Source organism: Nyctibius grandis, chromosome 11 (genome assembly GCF_013368605.1).
Source record: "Nyctibius grandis isolate bNycGra1 chromosome 11, bNycGra1.pri, whole genome shotgun sequence".
NCBI lineage: Eukaryota > Metazoa > Chordata > Aves > Nyctibiiformes > Nyctibiidae > Nyctibius > Nyctibius grandis.
The window spans coordinates 14,345,483-14,373,093 of NC_090668.1; the positions used below are offsets into that span (position 1 = coordinate 14,345,483).

Consider the following 27,611-nt stretch of genomic DNA (forward strand, 5'->3'; position numbering starts at 1 on the left):
CCTTCCCATGCAAAATGGCTTGAATTGCTTCCTTTTTTTTTTTTCTTTAAAGAAAGTAATGGCTATTTACACTTATTAGCAGGCTACTCACATCAGGAATTCAACTAATTATTCATGCACAATCATCAAATGGTGCACCAAAGAGAAGGTTTATACATGCTGAATAAAACAACAATGGGGAGAATATAGCTCTGTAATATGAAAGGCAGTTGCAGTGTCAAAGATGTATCAGTTAGCTAAGGACACTATAGTCCAAGTTATAGAATGCTACGTAAAGAAATAAAAAAGGGTCAAGAAAAAAAACATATGAGGATTTAAAAACAAGAGTTCTGGATATAAAGTCATATTAAGATTAATGAAAACTTTAATAGGTAAATTATTTTCAAATATTTTATTTAGAGAACTATGAACTATTGTCTATTAATGCCCTTTACATAGTTGCATCTATAGAAAGCTCCGGGAGTGAGAGCAAAAAGATGTATCACTAAAAGAACTTTCCATCAGAAATGATTGGTTTATCTACAAAAGTAAACCAAATACAAATAATAAATCAAAGAGAACATTACATAAATCATTACCCTGTCAAATAGAGATTCAGTGTCAGAATTTGGCGTTTAGGGTTGATTTGCAAGTGTAGGAAAATACAGTATGCAGAGAGTGTACAGAGCACTACAGCTCTTCATTTCTGTCTAGAAAGTAGTCAATACAATGTAAACAGAGCATTTCTAATGATATCCTCAAGATAACAGATCAGAAGTCATTGAGCCAGGAGTGGGGGATGCTATACTAGTTTTCTACATGTTAGGTAGCCACTATTTTTTTACAGGCTGCTATATATGCGTTTAATTACATCAGCCTCTTCCTTGTCCAGGATGCCCTTGTCCACATAAGCATCAGCTTGCTGATCAATGAAATCTCTCAGCTTTGAAAGATCATAGTCTGAAAAATAAGAATTCATTTGCACAATGAGTCATTGCCGTTATACTGCTTCACCTAAGAAACAACGTCATTGTAAAGTTTATCCAACATGGAGTTCACTACAAGTGCAACCTGCAAAAGCAATTTAAAAAAAACCCCAACACCTGCACAGAGTCTTTTTACATGTCATGGTGCTTTTACTATTGAAGAGGAATAATCATCTCTTGCTCTTGATTGCTTGCTGGCAAATGCTAAAGTAAGAATATTTTCTGGTCCGGAGATTTGATGTTCTAGTCTGCATGCAAAAGCTGTTGTTAAAACCCTTTTATTTTCACAACTGTCATGGATTCAAAGGAAAGTACTAAATTGACTGTTTCCTACTGAAATCCCAGTAAAATTCCCTCTTGCTACAAACACCTGTAGGGAAAATTCAAGAAAACAACTGCCTGAAAATAAATCAAAATAATACAATTATTTACCTTGATAAAGAACATAATATTCTGACATGAAAAATATTGCAGTGAGTAGTTTTATGACAGTGTTAGTTTCAAATTAGTCTTTGACAGTCTTTGTATGTCAATCTGCAATACAGCGCTGAAAGACCCTTTCTCCTTTTCCGGTAGATGGTTGCATCTATGCAGCGTGATTCACACCATATACATTAAATAGACTTTTCCTGTGCTGGAAAGCATCGCTATTTTCCATGAAAAGAATTCTATTTTCAAATAAAATAAAACGGTAGCCTATTGTGTAGTCATAACTCTGACAACAGGTTGAGTATATTCACACATAACACAAGTTTCAGTTACCTAATTTACTGCATGAAATGTAAAGCTTAATTTGTTAGAATCACAAGTTAGTAGTCTGGAAAACGTCAATGTCTTAAGGGTTCATACTAAGTAAAGTGAATCAATATCTTTCACAAAAACAGATACATCCTGAATTTTTCAGTATAAATTACTTATTCCACAGACAGAACCTTCAGAATATATTAATACTGAATTTTGAATATACTCCAGTGTATATCACTATACAGCAAGGGATGGAAGGACCTTCTTTCAAACTGTACATTCTTAACAAAACAGACAATAATGACTTTGTCTTTTTATGGTTGAGTGACCAAAATTGGATAGAAATAGAAAGACATTAAGAAGGAAATTAATGCTTGTGATCATTTTTATAACAGTATAATGAAATTTCAAGTGAAAAGTACAGCAAATTGATATTCAAAACTCCCCACTCCTGCAGAGGTGTCCTCTCCATATCTGAGTTAATATGAATTTTTCTATTTGCTGTACTGAGGCCAGGATTTCACATCTGGTCTGTTACCAGTGTTACTTAAGAGAATGTAACTTGTTTGTCTCTCCATCCTATCTGAGTAATAGGGACAAATAGTACCTAGCAATTTAATAATAAGGTTGTGAGATTGCATTCTTGTTGACAGAATGAGTCTCTCCAGTGAAATGGAAATGAATGGAACAACAAAAACTAAAGTAATATAATATACCCATTATTCATATTAAAATTCCTGACCTTATTTTTCTTCTAGAATAGTATTTACAATTCTAAGATCATTACGTGGAGATGTGAAGGTTTAATTACTAAACATTCTGTATGAGATTACAACCATTAATATACTATCCAATTCTGGCTAATTTGTATATCTCATGGCAATTTAATTTGGTTTTTTTTTCTATAAATTGATAACTGTTAATTTCTAATACTTATTTACAACCTACTGATTTGGGCAAGTAATTAGAAAAATCAGCTTTGGTTTATATTCACCGCAACAGCTGCAGCATTACATTGAGCTGTGAAACTGCTACAGTAAATGAAGTAAGGTCTTACTTGCATATTCAAATCAAGCTATTTGCCATTGCTATTGATTATTTGCTTTCATTCCTAAATGGCTACTGTTAGTGTTATGAAACTATAAACCACCTAAGAATTTGTGAAAAATCCAAACATGCTATTTGCATGTATTAGTTAAATGACTCACGTTTATGTTCTCTGGAGACTAAATGCAATAGAATACCCAGCAGCCGACATCTACTGGTGGGGGTGACGTTAATTCATGCAGGAGAGGAGCTGGTCTTAAAGAGCATTAGTTTCAAAGATCAAGACAGGTCTGGGAAACACTAAAGATAGGCCCACAGAGCCTATATATTGCCTATATGCAAAACAAACCTTGGACACACAAGCCAATCAGGCTAAAACCTAGGCTTTTGACATGTTTCTCTTCAAATCATCCAGGCCACTCAAGTTTACTTGCCTCCTTAATAGGCAACTGATATTTTTAAATTGGGAAAATGCAAATTAACATTTCTAGGGTCATTAGTCATTGAATGAATAATAATTTCTACTGAAATTCATACAAAGTTAAGTATCTACAAACATTTGCCTCAAGAAAACCTAAATCTCTTCAAGTGTATTCAGTGAGTAAAACAATCCATGAATAGGGGTGGAAAAGACTGGCCATTTTAATACACAAATTACTCTGTGAATCACTTGTCTGCTAGCTCCCAGGTGCTAGCTGGAAGTGCAGAAATGATTGATGAGCTCATCAGTAGCACCCAGTCTTGTACTGAAGCAACACAGCACAATGCATTCACGGTTAGATAAGCTTACCCTGACTGCACTTCCTTTAACATCATCCCAGGAGAACTGAATTAGCATTTTACAAAAATAAAAAGTATGGAAAAGCACAATAAAGATAATGTGTCAGAAGCATAAGAACACTATTCTAATTTTGTCATAACTTACACTCACTGTAAGGCCCATTTCCATTGCCAGAGGACAATAAAGGTATTTTAGTGCAAATGAAAATCCATCTACGCAGAAAGCGTGCATCTTAATGCGTTCGCAGGCAGATAAAATGGTATTGATCTGCAGTCACAGCCATTTTCAGACTGCAGTAGTGCAGAGGAAAGGTTACTATGAAGAGGAGTGAGGGGCTGCCCAGTCAGTATGTGTCATACACAGAAACAATCACACATGACTCAGATCTAATTACTATAATGAGTACACTGATAAACAAACATTTATTAGAATTGGCAGGAAAACTCTTGAGCAAATATGTATGTCTGTTGTTAACTGCCATTGTGTGGAAATGATTTTAAGAGCAAAGCAATTTAAAAGAAGAGTCCTTCCTATTATGGAGTTTCTATATTGGAAAATGAATGTGTTGGGCTGTAAGCATGCACTCATCTCTGAAATGTAATTCATATACACTTCAACTCACAGAGAGGATGGCTAGATTGCCCAGGGCTAATCTCATCTCAGATCCCCCTCCACTTGGCTGGTACAAGAAGGATCCTTCCCACCAGGCGCCAGTCATACCCCAGGGATGGATCCCTTGGCTAGGAACCTTCACTTACAGAGCGGGTGATAGCAGAAGACCCAGCAATGGCAGAGAGAGAGGGGATATCAGGCTGGTTTTATGTAAGATCTTGAGGGCAAACATGATATGGATAAATAATGATCTACGAAAAATAAGCTAGAAATCCTGCTGCTGTTAGCTCCCTCCCTCCAGCTGTCATACAGCCCTGCTGCCGAGGAAGAGTCAAACAGTGGGGCAGCTGGTGAGCACACCCTGTGCAGCTGCTTCAGTTACTGCTCCCCTTCTGCACAGCTTTGCGTGTGAGAGCTACAAGTCATAAGAGTTGATTTGGGCTGTGATCCAAAATGTTACAGTGCTAGTGACATAAGTTTGTATCTTAACTATTTATGGTTATGAAACAAAACTCATTGTGATTTGTGATGGCATGCACAGTGCTAGCCAGATGCACTGAGCCTTTCTAGACACATCCAGACATTTAAAATACATTTACCTCAAAATCATAATCAAAAGATACGTTGAACTAAGAAATGCAGCCCTAGACAAATACCGGCATACTGTTATCTGGTGACACACAGACCACCATGATTATCTAGACAGCACATGACTAACTTCTAGCTGGCTAGTCACTGTGTGTTTTGTGGCCAACAGCTGTTTGAGCAAGTTCATGTGAATTTGCCTTAGTTTACTCTTTTCATTCATTGATTTAACTTTTACATGACCTGTATTATTTAACTCTAACATCACTAATTATCACTATAACCTAGACAAGCACAGTTTCACGTTACTATTATTTAACTTATAACATAATGCAAAGTTATACAATACAATTTAAGCTGCATGTTTTTTAATGTATATAGTGCCCACCCCAGTGTCAAGGCTTTTTACCTCATACCTTCTTTGTTACCTTGTTTGTTGTGTTTTTTTAGCCATTCTATGTTCTTCCTGATGGCTTCCAAATAGGTCTCAGCTTTCCCTAGAGGAAAAGATGAGAGAGAAATCAGGCACTTACATCAATGATTGATGCAGCTTGCTTAACTGAGTGAAGCTGGTCACAGCAAAGGCAGATTAAAACTGTTCTTAGTTTCTGTTTAAAAGCTGAGTCCTGTCAACCTTAGTCAGGCAAAATTCCCACAGATGGCTAGCAGGTTTTGTCTGTGCAAGATTAGTCATCCACAAATTTAGGATCATGGCTTTTTTGATCTGTATATGTAACTTTCGGTGGTATCCACAGATACTGCATATGTGGATTAAAGGCAACCTGTAGGTTTTTGATCATAATAATTCTTCAGCAAAGATGAAGCTGTTAAGACAGAAGGAATGACTTAAATAAGACCGAGAGCTTTGAATATCTCATCTACAAAGTGTCAGAAAACTCCTCCATTCAGTAGTACTAACAGTATATAGCAAATTTAAAACTGTGATATTTTGGAAAGACAAGCTGAAATACAGCTACTTATATTTACTGAGAAAAAGGATGTATTAAAATTATCATGATAACTCCTTGTTATAGCTGAAATTTTAAAGTGCTGGCTATTTTTGGACCAGAAAGCACACAGGACAGAATTAGTTCAAGGATTACCTAATAAGGCCCCTAAGGAAATATTCCAGCTAATGGGTTTTGAATTCTTAACTTGGCTGGAGCTTTATTGATGTAATGTTCTTACATTTGTCAGGAAAAAAAAAATCGTAGTGTGATTAGCATGTAGAAGCCTACTACTGCCAACTATGCATGTGTGGTCCCATCAGTAAGAAGATACAGTATTAGATATACTGCAATATTTGAGCTGGGAGTGCAGAGTTAGCTTTATAGTAAGTTACTCTGTGAAAAAGCAAAGGGCATTGCATGATGAGACAAAGAACTAAATACTGATTCAACTGAAATTTCTAAAAAGCTATTGGGCTGAACATTTTTCTGAAGGCAAAGGAAAATAACCTGAACCAAACTGAACAGATAAATCTTCCAACAGACAAGCAAAAACGTTATTTATCACTTCCCACAGGTATTGAAACAATTTTTCTTTACTGTGAAATTAGACAGCCATTTTGAGCTATTTTCCTCTTCCATGCTCAAATAACCACTGCTGGAAAAAATGCCACCTTCTATCTGTGAGTGGCTAATAGTTTATATGCCTGCATTGCCCACAGGACTGAACCAGGTGATGAGTGAACTACAATCTACTGTAGCCTTGATTACTGCAATTCATTACCAAGCATTTTGCAGTGAAAACACATGCGTCCAAAAAAGTACGAACATAAAACAGCATCAGTGCAAAATAGATTACAAGCAATTTTTTTAAACCGACTACAAAACATAGATGCTTATGCTGGATCCTTAGCCATAAGAACCCACTGAAAGGTTTCTGCCCCAACAAACATCCTTCTTCAAAAGTTCAGCATTCATTACCTGACAAATCTCCTGTCTATACATCACTTCCTAAGAAAGTCCATCAAGTCTAGTCATAAATTGCTGATGAAGTTGGTTTTGTGTGCAGGAGGGAGAACTGACTCTGGAGATGCAGCTAGACTATTGAACTCACTCTATCAAAAGGACATGGCTGAGTCTGAAGCACTATACTGTAACGGTCACGTTGCCAAACTAATTTCTCCAACTTTTCCTTTCCCCTCAGTAAGTTCTTCATCCATACACAGACCTAGAATGAACCCGCTCTTGTCTCATAAGTTTACACACCACCCACTTCTACTTCTAAGATTTGCTCCTAGTACAAGCTGAGAGAGACAAAAATCTCTTATTTAAATATTTGAGAGCTGTGCTGGACACCACAGAAATGCTTAGTTATACAAGATTAGCTAAAAGCATAGCAGTGCTTGTCTGTGGTCTTTGGGACACAGGCTCTGAAGTGTAGTGTAAGGAGGCACACTGTCCTCTGCAGATTTGTTTTGAGAGATAACAGCTGATTTGCACCCCATGGCCAGAGCAACTTCAGCTAGTACAGTCTAATGTGGCACGGGCACATGGCATTATGTGTCGTGCTGAGGCAACTAGGATAATAAAAGTACTACTGTGCTAAGTTTTGCTTATTGAGACACTAACTTACTGTAATAGGTTTTCAAAGTTATGTAAAACCAGGTTAATTGCTGATGACCCTTAACCTCTGTCCGTGAGTAATGCAAATTGTTTCACTTTGCAGAACTTTTCAGTACCAGCTTGTTCTAACACAAACTAGAGAAATCAATGGACTCACTCAGAATATTGAATATCCTCATGATCTGATTTCACTGAAAAGCCACAGCTGCAAAGATACAAAATCTACTCTGCACTACTGTGTCAAATGCATTTCATATTGCTCTCAAAAGGGGCTATGATTCTGCGAAAGATTATGGCCTTCCTCAGCAAGGATATAATTTCATGTATTTAAAAGTAAGGAAATAAGTACACTTGCAAATCAAGCTGTTGTGTGCTGACTCCCAGTAACTATAAACTGAAGATATTTATTCTAACACAATGGAAAAACAATATCAAAGACAGAAAAAGATTCCAATCACTTGGAACGTACATATGTAGCAAAAGCAATGGCTATTTTGTACCTCTGGGCTCTTCACTGTTCCCTGCTGCATTTTGCTCTTCATTTTTTGTAGAATCCTTTGAGATTTCATATTCCTTTTCCATTTTAGCTGCTTCTTCCTTTGTACTGTCTGCTTCCTCACTACTCTTATCTAAAGAAATAACAATAAGAGCAATTTTGTATCAAATGTACCAAAAGTGCTTCTAAATCACATCAATATGATCTTTAGGAAATAAAACATTTTGACTGATGATTGAGGAAGAATGTCATTGGAGTCTGGCTCAAAGTGGTTTCTAAAGGTCACTCTATCCCAGACCCGCCGGAAACAGGAATGCCTGTTTCTGCTCTTACAAACAGTAGCTGAGTACAGGTGACTAAAATGCAATAATATGTAGTTCATAAAGGCACATTCCTTTGCACAGAGAAAAGTGATAGGAAATTTGTATTCACTAGATACAAAGTTGACAAAGAATGATTTTTTAATTAAGTCTTAAGCAGCATTGATACAGCTTGCTTTTGTATAGTGTAATGTCTTGACTCCACTGAAGAAAAGGACAGTGAATATACTTCTCAAAGTTTGGACAATTAAGTAAAAATTCCTCTCTTCTTGTGTGTTTAGGCATCCAAGCTGTGGCTACAGGTCCTTGAGGGACTGTATCTTTAACTAGGAGTCTGGCTTCTAAAGCAATTAGCACACTTTTAACTGAATAGGTTAAAAAATGTGTTATTCCAGGAGAGAAAATCATAGATAAATAAATAAATACCTGCTGGTAGCTTTGTTCTGGTTTTAGTGGAAGGGTTCCTCAAGCTTCTTCTTTGTCTGCTCAGCTATCATTGTATCTAAGTTTTCTAGAAATCAAGCAAAACAAAATCAAAACCCTAGTTACCCTTCAACAGATACGATGCAGAATCCATACTATATTCTCCACAACACCAGTTTGAATGGTAAGTAGAAGTCTAAAAGAACAGTCTTCATCCTTGCCTCTGAAGAATTAATGCAGAGCCAACGCTAAAAGAACAAATAACTATATGGAACTTTGATCAATCTTATTAAAAAAAAATTAGCAACTAAATCATGACAATAGGTGTACCAAATAGAGTCAATATTCATAAAGACAGTAAATGTGTGCATATATATTCTAATTATTTAAGTCACGTAAGTCACAAAATATAGATAACTATCTGTAGCAATTTATTCTGATGAAAGCAATGAAATGGTTTAATTAACTTCACAAAGTACACAAGACCATGAAATATGTCCTTCATTCTGGTGGGAAAATATTATCTCAAACTGCTTATCTGTCTGGATTTTATATGGTTTCATTGGAAAAGCAGTCTAATAAAAGGTTTTAAATTATATTTAGATCAAATAATATGTAAATTGAACCAACTAAACCATAATATTTTTTAAAGTTGCTGAGGTCAAGCATTTACCTGAAAACCCAGTGGAACAGCCATGGACATGTATATGGCTCTAGAAGTCTAGAAATGTTTTTCTACACTAGTTTCAGGACTGAACTCATCTAATTTGAAAGTAAAAGCACCTTTTCATCAAGATGGACATTTTGGATATAAACACTGTATGCTTATGTGGGAAAAAAAACCCATACAATTGATATTCATAAGTACAGATCATCATACAACTCTGCCATATTTCTTCAGTTATCTTATGGACATGGTGTAGAACTTTCTTTCCTTTCATCAACTGTTTTTTAAAGGTTCAGTTAAACACGGACACAAAATTTTGATAGTTGTCAGCGAGCCGGTGGGGTATTTTTAAGATACTTTGTTTTGAATAGTCAATATTGCCTTATATAAACAGCTAAAAATTTCAGTATGAGAAGTGGTAACTGTAGCAGAATAGATATTATAGGGCTAGGAAGTATTTTAGATCATATCTTCTGTGTAAGGTCAACATGTTATCCATCAGCCAGAAGCATCTTTTCCATCAGAAAGATGCTCAGCACTGAAACCTAAAGATTAGTTTTTTAGCAAGCACATTTCTCTTCATGGCAGATCACCATAATCAATCCTGCCTGCCATCTGATGAGAAATCACATAATCCTGTCTGCCCGAGTCCTCTATATTTTTATTTACGTAAGATTAAAACGTAAGCAGTTTTTGTTGGCACCCTGCCTGATTGCAACCTGTCAATTCTACATCACATTAGTTTTTTTTTTTTTTGTGAAAACTATTTTCATTTGGTACCTATCCTTTTAATGTGATTTCTGACCTTGCCATATGCCCTAAACCAAACAGGTCTGGGCTGGGTTACAAGCTGGATCAGACATACTGATGAATTAAAAAACAAGCTAGAATTATAGTGGTGGTATTGATGCCTCACTAATCACTTCATCCAAAGCTTACTGAAAGGACTGTAAACATTCCTTTCAGCTGAGCTTAAGATACTATTTTTTATCCTGAATCAGTACCATATTAGTATTCCAGCAGGAATATAAGGATTTCCCTGCTGCAAGAGGTAGAGTTTTTAGAATAAGATTATATAGCTAAGAACTTAAAAACCCTTTGTAAAGGCAAGTGAATAGATGATTCTCCTTCACTAGCTCATGCAAATACAAAAAGTCACTGATTTTAGGCCTTAATCCAGCAAAATCTATTAAATCAGGCTTAATTTTAAGTGTAAATATAGTATTTTAAAATAAATAGGAGTATATAAATGTTTTAAAATGGCATGCGTATGTAAGTGCATTGATTCAAAAGTACCTTCATGTTGTCTTGAAAGTGTCTGCCTTTAGGCACTGCTGCAATAAGCTTGTATTAGCAGAAAACAAAGACTCCACCACAAGATGGATTTATAACCCACTTAGACATCTTTAGATTTAAATGTCTGCATACTGATAGTATGTCCAATGTTTTTGTTATGTTGATAGGCTGCAGTGTTTAAAAGTTGTACCCATATCCACATACAGCATGTGCTACTGAAGGCAATAGGATTATACTCCTCCATTATTCAGTTACTTCTATAAATCCCATCAGCAATTCTACAGTTTCTCCGAGTCTTTTGATTTGACTAACAATTTAATTTGAGTTCAATATGAGTAATAAACATATTTATTACTACTTTGTCAAGTACAGTAACATGGTAATATGCATTGTTTTCCCAGCCATATACATTGAACAGCTACATCTGTATATGAAGCCACAATATGACAATGCTGACCACTAATGATCCAAGCTTTGCCACTAAAGCCAGACTGAAGCTGATAAACAACTATATTCCATTTTCAAAGCTTTATTTTGTCAGCAAGACATGGATGAGTTTATATGGCAGGCCTTTAATAAGGACTACATTTTACAGGAGAAATATTGAAGCTGTCTTGCTAGCTGGTTGGCACATCAACATGACCTCAAGATTTCATAAGCAGCTGTATTTTCTGTGTGACAGAGAGAAGTTAACTCTGTAAGCCTGTTCATGTTTATGGGGATCATCTGGTATACCTACGTATATATCACAGAGAGAATATTACCAGAGAACCCCAATTCTTCTTGAACAATTTATTGCCCTTTTTTCCTCTTCAGAATTAATGTCTTTAACAGCTGGTGTTGTTTCAAAACATGTTTGTACTTGTAATATGTGTCTGGGCCAGGGCTGAACAATGTTTGCTCTGAGTTACACTGATAGAGCGAGTCATCTTCTCACTGAGATGTGCCTGGCCAGCAGCTAAGCAACTGCATGTCGTATTTGGAGTCTAACAAGAAACTGATTACTTTTCCAGCATCGTTGCCCTAGCAACATAATTTCTATAGAGGAAGAGTTCAGAAAGGTACTGACCTTTCCACAGAACTGGCCACTTATTTGAAATGGCACTAATTAAAGCAACAGAACAATAACTACTGAGCTAATGGAATTGACCTACGTTGGTAAAATAGGTCACTCCGCTGGTGGACGGCTTTCCGCCGAGCACTATAATCTCATCCCTCAAACCAGACACCAGCAGTCAGAAGATCCGGTTTCTGCCTTGCCTCACTTTCTAACCTGCTCTTTGATCTGGGGTGACTCACAGAAGCATTCACGCTGCAGGAGAGCTCCCATTTTGAGTAGGCATTCTGAGACGTCCTAGGCCCAGTTTCTACAGGCACTATACACCGATAGATCCTATCAATTGCATCTGAAAATGCACATTCCCAGCACTTTTGAAACTCTGAAGTCCTTTGAGTTGGGCATCCAAAAATCTGAATCACATAAAAGCAGAAGGCTTATCTTTACTCTGGAAGAAGGCACTGTGGTAACACCCTTTAAATCCATGGGAAAGGATACTACGTGAAAATACATTACAAATTGAATTACTTTGTTCTTATTAGAGAGGCAGAAACTAACATACCCAATCTGTGTATTTAACAGAATTGGTAATGGAAGCCTGAAATGGACCCTTCTCTATAGACAGACAGATTGAAGGCATATGCTGGACTCTTGCATATTTTCCTGCAAAGAGCTTTTTCATCTGCATAATTGTCTTTCACCTGGGAGGCAGTTTCACATTCTATACTCATCAAATTGACTGAAGCTGAGATTTCACATCATTAAACTTCCACAGAAAGACCGGCTTTGCTGTTCTGTTTTCATACAGCGTAGAAAGGCTGTGTTTATTAAAGGAGAAAAAAAAGGATGGTCACAGTACCTGAAATAAATCTTAATGATAGCTAAAAAATGAGTTTACTTAAGAAGTTCATATACTACAGCAGCTTCAGCCGGAAAGCTCTGTGCTGATGACTGCTTGTAGGAGATGCACATATTTCAGGCATTAAAAAAAGCACAGTCCTCCCAGAGCTCTTCTGTCTCCTGCACTAGATGATCCTTAAGAGTTTCTAAGGCCTTTTTCCATCTGTGACAGCACTCAGGATATCTCAGCATTTGCCTGTGACTATTCTGTGTGGAACAGCATACCTTTGGCCAAATCCTCCTTTCAGCTTACATGAGTGCAGGTCCAAGAACTGTCAATATCCACTGGATTTTCACCAATGTTGCCAAAAGCAGAGTTTGACCTTTAGCCAGCTCGTATACATATCATGCATATGTCACAAACTGCTTAAGCTGTGACAAAGAGAAATCCCTCCATTGCAGAATTACAGATGGGTCTCAGCCTTGTAAATCTCCTGTTCCTTTCCAACTCCCTGCCTTACATGTCAAGATATGGCATTTTCTTTTTGAATCTTCCTGTTTGACTGATTTGTCATGATGGTGTGTCTGCAGCCTAATGCTGCCATCAGGAATGATGACATCTCAGGTAACAAACCCCAGGTAGTGGCATCACTTGTAAATGGATTACAGGCAAGATGGTCAGAGTGATTTGAAATAAAACAGCAGCAGTATCACTTGGCAATCAGATTTAGAGTAACTCAAAAAGTAGAACACAATTAAATAGATGTGTTTTGAGGTGCACAAAGCTCTGACCAAGTCTCCTTTGTTGTCCTTGTTAAATTCCCTGCCTCACGGAGTATTTCTCAGACTTATCCTTTCAATATTCTACAGGCATTTCCTTTGCATTACTCCAGGTCTCCTACAGCTGTGTGGTGCAGTCCTCTCCTAATCCTTTCCCATCCTGAGGCTGCTACATGGCCTGTGCACACATTTGAAGCATTTCAATAGCATGCACTTTATAAGCACGACGGTTTGGGACTGAAGCAGCACACAGCCGTCTCTACTGCAGGAGTGGGATGTAGCTTAGTTTTGAAAGTTCAGTGACACCCTCTCTACCCAACACCCACATCATCATCTCAGATCATAACTTATGGTCTCAGTGCTCAGCTGTCAACAGAGAGATACTTAATTCAGAAAGTAAGGGGGTTTTATGCAGCTATTAAATACAGTGGGAAAAAATAAAAGCATTGCCCTCCTTTCTTTAGAAACACAAACCACTTGGTAGGATGCAAAACCTACATTTTCAGGAACTAAGCAATATATTTGTCAAAAGAGACACTATGAGGAGATGGAGATTTTTTACACAGTATCCAATTGGGAAAGCATAGAGGAGGCAGTGAAGTGAAACAGAAGAGGGAATATATTTGCAATAGCTGCAAGTTTAAAGGGTAGATAGTGATAAGCAGAGGAATGAACTGTAATATATTCATTTTGGTTCTTGAAACAAAATATCTTCTTCTTGAACCAAAATTCTTCTTCTTGAACCAATATCTTCATTTTGGTTTGATAGTCATGTAATGTGGTGGGAAAGAGAATTATTAATACTAAAACTACTGTATCTCTCCTAAAAAGGTATCTGAGAAAATGTAGATCCCATGGATACTGGAAATACTATGCTCTCACTCATATTGCCATCTGCAGATGATGCCCATTTTACTGCAGTATGTAGTGGCCCTGTTTTTTAAGAACTGTGAGGTTAGCTGTCAGAATTTTCACACCATAGCTACCCATTTTTTTCTATGCAGCAAGAGTCTGAATGAGGGGAAATAGGAGGTAATAACTAAGCAGTGGGGCCAAAGAAACATTCGTGTGTTTGTGCAAATGCAGAAGTAGCATGGGACAGATGGACGAGGCATGGGATGAGGCTACAGAAAGAAAAACTATAAAGTTGCAGTGGGGTCTGCGATCAACATACTTCCTAGGTTCCAGTCTCATCTAGGACCTTCGCACACTCTCTCTTCCTACATCCTTTTCGTCTTACCTCCATGCAAATTCATCTCAGGTTTAACTATTCACATATACTTTACACCATCACTGCTGCTCCTCAGTATTCATCCGACTGCCCCCATCCAAGGTGCCCCCAATTTCTACTTTTAAGATATGTGAGAGTCCTTGATCTTCCTAAAAACAGTACAGTGTACTGGCATCTGTGCCATCAGATATAAAATAAACAGCAGAGAAAAGAGAGCTGCCTGGAATTAAATAACTCCCACTGGCAGCTGTATGCATCAGTCATATGATAAAGTAATACTGGGCAAGAAAAATCACCAAAGGGAAAATCAGATAGGGAAAATTGATTAAAGATTTTAATGCTTATGAAGAAAACCTACAGTAGCAACAAAGAGCCCTTTGAAAAAAAAGGACATTAAACAAGAAAAAGAAGGTATTATGCATGAACAGTTCCCTGAATGAAATACTGTCAGTGCCCTTCATCTCCCTGGTCAAAATGAAGGAAAGAACAAAAGGTCCACACGACACTGTCCATCTATCACTTGTAGCCTCTGGCACTGGTTTAGCTACACCATTCCTCACTCCCTTGAAATCACAGGTCTTCATCAGGGAGCATCTGCTTCTGGAGGCAGTGAGTAGGGGAAAGATGATGCCAGTCTGTGCTGTAGTCTGCTCTTTGCCTCACACTCTTGGCTGTGCCTGTTCTTGCCTAACTAAACAAATATCAGGATCAGACCTTTGGCCTGCAGCATCTGTGCTGATGACAACTTCAGGGATTAGTCACAGTACTCAAACAAGTCTTCCTCTCCCAAGAAAAGGCCAGATTGTGTCTACTATGCACTGGCCTATGCCAGGGAAATTGCAGAGCTCTGCCTTCATCAGAAGTGGAGCTGTTGAGGGTACCAAGCATGTATGCGAGAGGCAGAACAACTATTCCATATTCCTTAGCATGGGGAGGCAGGAGGAGGTCAAAAATCACACAGAGGACTTTCTGCCTCTTCTGTTTACCCTGGATTTTTTTCACGCAGCCTCAGTCTAGCTAAAAGAGAATTTTATAGTAAAACAATATCCCAGCAGTAACTTTAGAAAAGGACCAACCTAAAGAGTGTACATATACCTTGGCAATAGCTCGCTGATGAACCATCCATCTCCCTATTGCTAGTGTGTCTTGCAGTTGGGTCTCCTTTCCAATTGTCCATGGAGAACAAATGATGAGGGGGTAGAAGAGGTAAACAGAGACATCTGTTCGTGCCCATTTCTAACCAACACAGTCTCCTACTCAGTCACGGGGGAGAGTGTGGATTCTGACAGTGAGTCAGAGCCAAAGGGAGGTGGTGTGAGAGGTGGCTTTAGTTTGGTCTATGGAAGGAGGCAGCTGTGACTCGAACACTGCATACGGATGAGCTGAAGCAATATCTCTATTTCCCTCCTAACTAAATGGGGGTTTGCTCCCCAACTAGTCTGCTGTGAGCTGTGTGTTGTGCACTGTGGCTCCAGTAAGCTAAATGCTCTACTATGAGGAGGTGAAAAGTGGAATGCCCCTCAGAAAGATCAAAGCTACGGAGTGCTTAAACTTAATTTTCTTCCCACTCCTTTGCCTCTTTCTCTTCTCCAATGTTGTTCAGTTGTGGAAGATACAGAAGCCCTGAGTTAGAAACTGAAAACAAAATGACCAACCTCAATCATAAGATGCGATAAAATATGCATTATATGCAGTATCACAGTGAAGCTTCTATATATCTGCAAGATAGAGAAGTAGTGATGGCAAAAGTTTGTCCTACATATACTAGTCAATAAATGAGAACTCCATACAAGAATACAATGTGCACATAACTAATTTACATTTCTAGGATAATAGTTCATTGGATAATACAACTTTCATTTGGTTGGGGTGGCAATGGATAAATTTGCTACAAATCTACTCTTGTAAGCAGTGTACAGCAGGAGAATATAATCAATGTACTGTGTAAAAAGAATTCAGACATACACACTGGTGCCTCTCAAGAATTTGTCCGTCATCTCTGAAAGCTCTATTTTTGTTATGGTCCACTAGGTTCTAATTACAAATATTTTCTAGAATGGTTCTAAAAATTTATTCGTTATTTTGGTCTTACTAGTGGGAGATGATTTACAAATGTATCCGAACAAACTGGCAGAAACCATTCGTTCCTGCTTCTAAGCTGACAACAATATTATTAAAATAAATGTATTACAAAACTGTAGTTTACTTTACATAATTACTATAAATAGATATTTTACAAGGATGGTAGTGGACTGATATGCTTCCATTTTAAAATCAGCTAGATAGCCTGGCATACACAGGAAAAGTCACTCAGCACACAAAAAATTCCTCCTCTTTGTGCAGTGTAGACAAAGCTTTTCCGTAATATTTATCTGGTCTGTGATAGATGGCTCTGACAGAAAAGCTATCAGAGTGAATCTCCACTGTGACAGTACTCAACAGACAGAAGAAAAATGAAGGAATTTATGATATTATTCACAAACTAATATTCAAACAGTACAAGTATCTATGCAATGCATTCCTTATTCTGCTCTGCTGAAATCAAAGTGAGTTTTGCTATTGGCTCAAACAGCACTTTTTCCCTTGAAGCACTCAGCACCATGATGGATCTAGTCCTTTCAGTTCTACATGGAAAATTCAGTATCAGCTATTTATGCAACAGAAATAGTATGAATGCCATAAATAATGAAATATTTTATGCTGAATCAGTCATATCTTCTCTGAAAGCTTCTTGCTGCTTTCCACTGGTCATTATATGGAGAGATTCCAACTCTTTCATTCCATTCTGTCACTGCGCCCTTGCCAACAGCAATCATTGTTTCAGTAACTGTCCTAAGTTCTTCCCAATACTCCCAATACCTGTTTGGCGATAACAGCCTGTGCCTTCAGCGGGTTGGGGCAAGCAAGGAGAATTCAGCTGTTTGGGCAGCATTTGCTGGATACTGGTAGCCAACCCTGTCTCCATTTAGCCCACACCCAGGGCTAAACAATAACAGTTTTCTATCACCCAGTGTCCCTTCCCCAATAAGGAAAGGAATTGGGAAAAGGAGGGAGACTTGTAGGTTGAAGGTAAACAGATTTAATGAAATAAAGAAACCAATATAAAAAGACAACACAAAAGAAACAAAACTATACTTATCTACAAAGTACCAGCAAGTTACTCCAGCAATCACAATTGTTAGAAATTAAGAAGATGTATGAGAGGCAATAAAAACCCCACCTCATCCTAGCAAGCCCTCCCTTTTATAGTGAACTTGATGTCAATGATATAGAATACACCTGTGGGCCAGCCTGGGTCAGCTGCCCCGGATTTAACTGCTAAGGGCTTTAATCACCATGGCTGGCCACAAACTGAAACCAAATATCAATGAAACCAGGACAAACCCATAGGTGGATAAGTTGATACCACAGTTGGATCTAATTCACTAAATCACCTGTGTAACTGTGATCCTATGTTTTATGATTAATGACCTTATGCTTTCTGCACCAACTACATTTGTTCATTCTTTTAACTGCAAAAATTATTTGAAAGCAGCTTTCAATCTTCAGAGGGCAGATAGGCTTTCTAGAAAGATTTCTGAAAGCCTTTGAATGCGCGAGAAACATAGCATGAGGCTTTCACTCCACAGAAGCATTTGCTCCCAGTACATCAAAATACAGCATTCATTGTTATGAAAGTAAAGAGTGATAGAAGACAGTGGCATTTTGCCACCAGCAGGGCAATTATCAAATATGAAGTGTTTCAGCTGAACACACATTTTATATCAGTTTGTCACAGCCTCTCTTTAAAGCTTCCAGAGCTATACTTTCTGAATACATACTGTAAAAGGTAGGCAGTACTTTTTCTCCTCTTTCATATATATGAATGTGTTGGTTTTGGCGTTCTGGGTTCTGTGTTACAGATTATATTTAGCATACGGAAAGCTTTTAAATATGTATTACATAATATTGAATATGCGTATTAAAACATGAACTTCCTCTTCCTTGCATTTGTATGTGTGTGCATGTGTGTCTTTCTTGCACTGCACTGTAGCTAGATCCTTTGTAACTTAAAGCTAAACCTAATATCATCATTCACTGCAGCAGCAACATACTTTCCCCTAGAGTAGGATACAATGATGATGACATAATGCTGTGGTTTCCAAATCCCAAACCAGCTGTTACTGGTATATGCATTCAAATTCACTGTCTCTGCATCTGTGTGAGAGGCACAAAATCTTACAACTTGATTCAATAAATGATTTATTATTTTGAATGTATAATTCAGGGACATAGCTTATGCATGGCTTCGGTCACAGAGTGGGGATGAGTAATTTAGGCAGTTTTCTACTGTAATAAAACAGAGAAAGGACATAATCCATCTGCACAGATCCAGTAGGTATTTTCCACCAACTAGCGTGGGATCTGCTCACTGATTTTGGACTGAGGGAACAACTAAAAGCTGCAGATTTTTTTAATTGTTTCTTCTGACAGACATTCATACTAATTCCTTTATCTGCTATAAATAATCACAGCTGGGCATCAATCTCCTAGCCCAAACTGCACCACAAAACACAGCACCTATTCAAGTATTACTGGGTATATTATGTTGTAACTTTTAGTTAAATAAGGGTAGCAATAAAACTGCTGCCATGCTTATGGATACTGCAGGAACCTAAATTCTCCTGTGCTTGCTGTTCTTGAATATTTGAGAATATTAGCTCAATAAATGAAGGTCAGCTTTCAAGTAATTTCTCAACAGCAAGTCTAAAAAAAGAATACCACAGAAGCAACTTGAAACCTAAGAGAAAGCTTTTTCCACCACAGTAAGTTGCTTTGATGGAGTACAAAATCCATCTCTGCATAAATCACTCATTTGCAAGGCAGAGTCTGGATACACAAGTTGATAGTCTTACTTTAAATCCAGACTAAATAAGAACTCTGAATCTCTTAACCTAATCCCTCCCCTCTGTACTATGTCATCATGGCAATTTGTTTCCAGGGTTACAGTATTTATTTACTCAAAGTAAAGCCAATGTGAACAACTGCCCTGAGTTTTAGCAGGAAAAATGCATCCCTAGTGTAATTCCATTATCTAAGTAGTCTTGCATCAGGGATGAATTTAGCCTATTAAATTTTGGCACAATACTATCAGTGAGGGCAATATCTGCTCAAGCCATATTATCTTCATTTGTAGAATGACAGTGAATCCACTGTGCTTATAATAATACATTTCTTTATCTGCATCTTTCTTTAAATGTACAGGCAACCAGAGAAATAAAGAGCTGAAATGTAGCAAAAATTGTCCAAATATTCCAAAATTCAAGGACTTCTCCCAAAAAATAAAGGGATAATCTTGGTCAGAGAAATCTTTAGAGAGGAGGTGCAATCATGCATTGAATGTGACTCATGATCCACTGGATTTTTTGTAGCCAAGTAATTGATAATCAATCCATACAGTTATAGTTGCATCAATCAATCATGTAACTGCAACGACCCATATCAGACAAGCCAGCAGAAGTCATGAAAGATCAGTGCTGGTCTTATCTCTGTGACAGGCTGATTTGTTAAGCCGAGAAATTGCCTGGATGTAAACAAAAACTTCTCAGGCTAACCCAGACCAGGAATACTGCAGAAAAATTAAAGGGTTGTGCAGAGCTTACACAGATAAGCCCCTCTTCTGTAGCTCTGCTTATTTAACTAGAAAGGCTATCAACAGTTAATGTAAAAGGGTTTGTAAAAGCAAGGAGAGGTGTGAGAGAAAACAAAACAAAAAAAACAAACCGAGGCTGTTCCAAAAACCCTCTTCAGGAAATTACAGCAATTTTACAAAATCTGCATAGCCACAGACTCTAAAATGGATCCAAGAAAGAGTACTTCAAAAACTACTCCTGTGCCAAGATGTAACACCTTCCATAGACGGAAGGAGTTTTACTTGGTAGAATACCAAAGCATTAGGTCCTGTCTACTCTAGGTACTTACAGGTGACAGATTAAAGGTGCTGAAATGCTGGATTCTTTTGGAAAATGCAGGTATCTGATCCACCTCAATATTACTGAGCAAAACACTAATCTTCCCCTGACATAAAGCCATTGAATTCAAGTTTGCTTCATGGGTGTGAAAGTGGAATAATCCTCTAAATACATATCTGACAAATAACCCTTCCTTCATTAGATAGAAATATTAAAGCAGTATGGAATTCAACATTGCTATAATGAATGATGAATCATTAAGAAGTACAGCTTTAACATTTTGAAGAACAAGTCTGAAACAGGACTCATAAGAGCAAGGAAGATGAGAGTATAATTATCACTGTTGGTAGAGTAAGAACATAGCATTAACAGTGTTGCATCAGTATGTACTCTCACCCAGATAGGAAACTCCTTCTTCTGGTGTGATTGTTCCATATTTAACCATCGTCTTCACAAAATCAATCAGGGTTTTCATGATAGTTATCAAGGTCTCTTTCTCTTTTGCCTCTGTCTCTGTGTGAGGGGATAAAGCAAAATCAGTCAAAGATGTCAGGCAACTTGGAAAAACTCAGTTCTGCAAACTCTGCACAAACTTCATGCATAAAAAATTACCTACTCACTAAAAAGAAAATGCTGTGCTGGATTAGCAAAGACAACTCCTACACGTTTCCCTTTGAACTGCTCCTGCAAAGTACAGCTGAATATACTTTAAAACTTCAGGGCTTGGCTCTTCTTTATAACATTTTGTCTCAAAGGTCTATGTTATGGAAGGCAAATGGTATTAATTCCATTTTACAGATAAGAGCACTAAACACACCAAGATCAAGTGACTTAACAGAGTTCAAATTGCTGGGCAGAGGGCAGATATAGGCAGAATTTTCTACAGTCTCTGTCTTTTTCTTTTATTTTTCTGTGAGCTACTTAGTAGACCAGTCTGGCTCTGCATGAGAAAAATAGCTCAGAGATCCTTTCTCCTACAAGATCTATGGGTTCAATGACAAAAACATAAAGTGTCTCAAATGAGATTGTTACATTGCACAAGACCATGACTCAGGTACTGGGAAAATATAACCATGTAATCATGGTCGGGAGGATCATGACTCCAGAAAAAGATACAAACAATGATTTTTCATTATAAAAATCCATCATTCTTGTCCATATGTATCTGACTATCTTCACCATCACTGCTTCTTAGCTTTCTTTTTCCACTGTGTTTATCTGCTGAATGTTATTTCTGCTATTTCTGCATTAGCAGCACGAAAATCCCCCATCACACAGTTACCCAAGCTCTTCCCGCACCCCAGGTTGTCACTGAAGGACCCAACAGAGCCAGGGGTACTGCCAGACAGGGACAGTCAGAGACACACTCCCAGCCTTGGCCGAGGGCCAGCCCCTTTGGAGAGCTGCTGAACAGGTTTCTTATTTCTGCCTGCAACTTAACACACATCTGTAGGATGCAATCGAATCCCCTCTCCTCCAGCTTAATACAAGCTGGCAGGTGAAGGGCATAAAGCACGAGACAAGGCAGAGATGTGCAGCCAGTGGGACCTGGTTCTATTATTCTATTTGCTTGATAACCTGTTAAACCCAACATGCTCTTCTGCTTTATGAGTAGAAAAAGAACTAGCATGCAAAACCACCATGGGAAAATGAAAAGAACAGGAAAAAGAATATGAAGTTTGTAGATTGGACTTGATCAAAATATGCCCTCGGGTTTTTCATTCTAGCTCTCCACTCAGGTGTTTATGGGGACAGTTTGAAGAAAGATTAAGGCTCTTGCAGCACAAGGAATCTACAGAATAAATTGTTGCCGACTGTGCTGGAGAGAGCAGAAGATATGCTGGCGGCAGAGAGTGAGAGTGGGCGTGTGGTAGAGCATGCTGACAAAGGGGCTGTGGCGAGGTGCCACAATCTTGCCTGCAATAACTGGAAGGCAATGATGTCTAGCACCGGAATTGGAAGAGACGTGGAGAGCTTTCATTGCAATAAAGCGCAAATCTGTGGTTTGTGAAATGGCTGGGAGGCTCAGACTCATTTACTGGTACCATCACTGTGAGGATTCTACTGTGGCTTACTCGTATCTCTGTTGGCTTAGAAGACACGGATGTTGCTGGAAAGATCTTTGGAGAAAACAATTTGCCATGTTTTCATCATGCCCTTACAGGAATGAAAAGAATTCAGGACTCCTGAGTCATACAGCACAAGATGGGAAGGGCTACTTAGGTCACAGTTTGCAGTTCGAATGCTGTTCCTCCCAATGTTTTGCCACACTCACTAATCAAATTAGTTTCTGCTATGCATCTTAGAGAACATTTTTAAAGCACATGGTCTCTTGCAACTAGGGAAGCTGTGGTGAAGGGAAGGGAAAGGAGTAGGAGAAAACAGAGAGAATCTTAATGTTCTAATTTTTTTCCTAAATATTCCTGTAAACACATGATGAGCTCACCTGAGTTAAGACTTTTTAACAAGGCGTAAAAGTTTGGAAAATATTGAAGGTCTTCGAAATTATCTTCAGAAGGCAGCTCATTTCTTCTTTCCAAGACATTAGATGATGACCATGTGTTATCCAGTGTGTCATCAATTTCTCCATTAATGAAGCTATCCTGATCAGCTTTGCTTGGTGTCTCCACAAAAGACATACAAAAATAATATCTATAAGCACATTGCTTTTGGTGATAGAGTTAATAGAGCAATAAATAGCATCATTATCTTATGCCAACATTTTCCTAATTACAAGGTGAAGACTATACTATTTTCTCAAAGTTATTTCAATTTGGCATCTGGCTTAAGCCTCAAAGTAACACACAAGTCGTGTTTCTATCTGATGGAATTTCTTTGAGAACACCTTTAGCTTCCAGATTGAACTAATTATTCCCTAAAGCAAAGCAGTATATTGGTCTACTTGTACCGTTTGGCAAGTGAGACAAAACGATTAGCTAAGAAATTACCGTTCTTTCCTGTTGCTTTTCTTTTGTACCACTGTCTGCTCTGCTTGGAGGGTAATCAAAATCTTCAGACTCCTTCTCACGATCCTTTGCTTCATTTGCAATTAGTTGTTGTAAAACCTCTGCCACTTCATCTTCCAGGGTATAGGCCTGACTCTCTGTGATCTGGTAAAATATTTGTGCAGAGTACTTATAGAATATTGTGGGTTTTCTAGATTTAACGTCAACACGAAACCTGAGCTTTGTAAATAGGTTGCTTCAAATATGTTTGCTTCAAAGCTAAGCACAGCCACATTAGGTGTAATACCTTCACTGATGTGTGTGTGTGTGTCTGCATGTATAAATATATATGTCTATATTTATATAAATGTATATATACACACATACAAACACATATCAAATATGTGTGTATACATAAAACACACCCACCCACACATATAGCCTCCAACAGGCCCATATAGGGCTTAACTCAAGGGAGTCCAGCTTGAAAGACGGAGCTACAGGTGCGGTATACCTATATGTGTATATATGCGTGCGTGTGTGTGTATATATATTTCTGCAACGTACCTATCGAATTGTACTATTACAATCGAATAACTACAACAGAATAAGTAATACAGAAAAGGAAAAAGCAAATAGCTTTCTACGGCTTCATCAAAATGTTTTCTCTTTGCTTTGTAACAGCTGTCACTTGAACAAGAACTCTGCCATGCAGCTGTCCCGCAGCGCTCTCTGTAATCGGTGGGATTCAGCATGCAATAGCTAATTGCAAAATCTAGTGCAGAAAAGGTAAGGTTAGGACTTTAAAATATAAGGATCCCATACTGCAATGCCTAAAACCATTGGCCATCCAGAGGTCAGAGACAAACTCAGTCTTGCTAAAAATCAGTAACAATGAGAAATGTATCCTCAACTAACCAGCATCATTATCTGTCTGCTGATGACAATAATTAGTAGGTGGATAGGACCCTTCCCGATAAACAACCAAAAGAAATTGATAATACAAAAGATCTCAATGAGAACAGAAGAGAAATTAAAGGAAGAATGAGGGCAGACATTGGAGGAGTACAATCGGTGAATGTATTCTCTGCACCAGAAACATTCTGCAGTTTGGCCTATTTTGTTGCGAAGCCATCACAGGTCCAACAATGTTATTGCAGAACTAAACCACTGTGCTCAAACGAGTCAAGAAGCTTGCCTAGAGCCTGAATCCCATTCATTTTCACTCAAGTCAGCATTATTAGCTGGACATAGTGCTCATCCAAATTGCTTTTTAAAAGAGCATTAAACCAACCCACAAAACAGCTAAATGAAGTATTAACAAGATACTTACTAGCCCCAGATTTAGAAGTTTTGAAACGATCTTGTCAAACACTCCTCTATCATTTTCCTCATAAATTCTTGCAGCAATTTTTTGAACAATGTCTTCAGCAGTCAAAGGAGTGCCATCTAATTGATGGAGGCCATCTGGATCATCTAAAAGGATTACAGTTTAACTGTGTGCTGACTGTCCTAACTCGTTTGGATTAGACATCTTGTAAAAAATATCTGCCCACATCTTTTTCTCTTCAGAACAAAGCTGCACTTTTCAGACACATTAGGAATATACTTTGATACACACTTTGGAATCCATTATATCAGTCCCAATGCAAAGTTCTTCGTGTCCTTTTTCCACATTTGAAATATGTGTTTCTGACTGGCTCTTTTGAAAGAGCACAGATGAATTTCAGGAGCGTACTCTCTTGTTTCTAGGAAAATTTGTAAGAATGAGAGAACACTGCTCACATACAGGCTTATATGCATCTTCCTGATATCTACTTTCATTGTATGGCCACTTAGATCAAAACAGATCATGACAAACAGCATACTATCTTCTTGTTTGGATTTCAGCAAATGACGTTTTAATTATGTAATCATTACTTATGGCAAATAATATAATCGCGACCAATGGGAAAGTGAATAAGATGAGTAAGCTTTGGTCTGTGATCAGCATACTTTGATATAATTAAAAATATCCTGAGCTAAATGCTGCTCAAAACTCTCAGAGGACTCAATTAAACTACAAGTCAATTAGCTACTCCTGTAGTAAAGGCAAGTATTCTTTGGCCTTCTGTAACTTCTTTTAGCTTTGTGATGAGGAGAATTATCTAACATTGCACATAACGTTTGGAACAAATACATGTGATTTAGCTCTATATAAAAGTGCTTCTTCCTTTCAAAGCAGAATAAATATATTTCCATTTAAAAATACATCCCATTTTCCTTCCATCATATCTAAATTGCTAAAAAACATAATGCAAATTACACAGTTGGATTTTCCTCCATGGAAGAAGACTGTGAAAATCAATAGCAATTCTTTTGTGTTGTGTTTCAAAAACTAATTGTAATACAACAAGCATCTACAACTGAAAAGAATTAAAATTGCACTCCAGTAACAAACAGAGCTCATGTTTAGTGCTGAGTACAATATTCATGATTGCAATCAGTTTGCAAGAGACGTCTCACCTAAAAGTCACTGAAAGATTATTATAGAATACCTTGGAATTTGTAATCCAGTCCACTTTTAGTGGAGTCATATTCATCCACAAGCCTGCGGTTCTTGGTGGAGTCTGCATCATCAATGGCCAGCTGCTGTTCATACAAAGAGCTTCTAATTGACTCTCTCTCCTTTTCATTCCTCTCTCTTTCTGCTACTGATCTTAGCAGGTTCAGGTCATCAACAAAGGAATAATTCCTGAACTCTGGCTTATTTTCTGGAAAATACATCAATGCACTCATGACATAAGATCTTATACCTCTTTGAATACCATTATGAATATTGCTATAAACCCAGAAAAGATGTTTTACCTGTGGGAGCTATTTTCCTATTCTTGTCTGCTTCAGCTTCAGCAATCTGATACACAAAAATAAAACAAACAAACAAACAACCCAACAAAGAGGCAGAAGGAATAAATACACTAAAATGTGGAATCTCTTAATTTATTAATCTCAGCAGAAGCCTTAATGCCTGATCTTCACTCTTAGTAAGAAGTTTGCCTTAATAAGTAGAACATGATTAAGCACTTGGCACTTTTTGTCAGTGCCACCGCATCCTCTGATCAGAGTTGGACATTACGAGAAACTGCAATAGACATTCCATTTTAAGATAAATGCCTGTTACATTTTCCTTCTTCAATCCAAGCTCCCGCTGTATTCCTATAGGATGTCAATCCAAAGGGGTGACACACCTGTGAGCTGTTGGAGCTAATGACCTGCTTTTGGAACGCTGGACAATAAAACTCTATATGCCTGTTCTTAAAAATTATTGAAACTCTGTTTTGTACCCAACCCCATCAATATTTATTTTACTGACAAACCTATTTTTAAGTCATTTGTTAAGCCATCAGGATATTCATGGATCTGGTACCTGAAGGCTCAAAATATTATGGGAATACCAAAACAAAAAAAACATTGTAATTTTTTTTTATTTCGCTTACCTGTTCCTCCAAAGGTCTTTCTACACTTAATTGTCTGTTGTGTATAGCTTTATCTGGAATAAACAAACACACGCAGATATCTCAGTTGTATGAGGCATGCAACTACAAAGAGATAGCACTTTTTTTCTTAATTTACAGTTTTCTCCCATAAAACATGGTGTCTTAAATATGACTCCAACTGCTAGTTCTTGTAAAAAAAGTCAGTGTTCCTCGAAGAATGAGAATGCAGTAAAAAAGTCAAACATTTAAAAAAAGCTTGATTGGGGCAGAGGTTCTGCAAAAGGTGTAACAGAAATACAGATATAGACTCAGTAACCTCTTTCTGATGACAAAACAAACAAACGGGAAAAAAATGCTGGAAGAGATTGACTAAAATAGCAATAATCGGATTGGCACAACCAAGAGATTAAAAATCTCTTACAACCAGAATAGCAGGGGAGACAGGCGGAGAGAGAGAGAGAGAGACTTGTGCAGAAACTGCTGTAGAATGGATGAAAACAGTGCTTGGAACAGACTGAAAAAACTCAGATCTTTTCCCGCTACCAGCACCTACCTCTTCACTTTAATACTAGATTGCAACTTCAGTGATCCAGCGTCTTGCTCCAGGAATATTATTTCTTTAGGATCTAATTGCTTTTAGTCAAGTGGAAGGGAAGTTTTTTCCTTTCCTCTATCTATACCCTGCAAAACTTTCCCCACCTCGGAGAAAAAGGAGGAAATGTGTTAACGAAGGCGCCTACCTTTGCCGACGGGTTTCGGGAAGCCATGCACCCGGCTTGCCAGCAGCGACAGCACCTGCACCGCGACCACCAGCTGCAGAAACAT

The 27,611-nt window shown here is 37.9% G+C and overlaps 1 protein-coding gene across 1 annotated transcript; it reads right to left on the bottom strand.

Moving 5' to 3' along the window:
• Positions 1-430: 430 nt before the first annotated feature.
• Positions 431-27,611, bottom strand: SCG3 (secretogranin III). The gene is given in 13 exon segments (XM_068410459.1): positions 431-939; positions 5,151-5,231; positions 7,805-7,933; positions 8,547-8,583; positions 8,585-8,631; positions 20,762-20,878; positions 22,812-22,989; positions 23,314-23,475; positions 24,644-24,786; positions 25,848-26,063; positions 26,158-26,203; positions 26,787-26,839; positions 27,527-27,611. Coding segments are annotated over 13 exon segments (1,413 nt in total). The 3' UTR covers positions 431-820.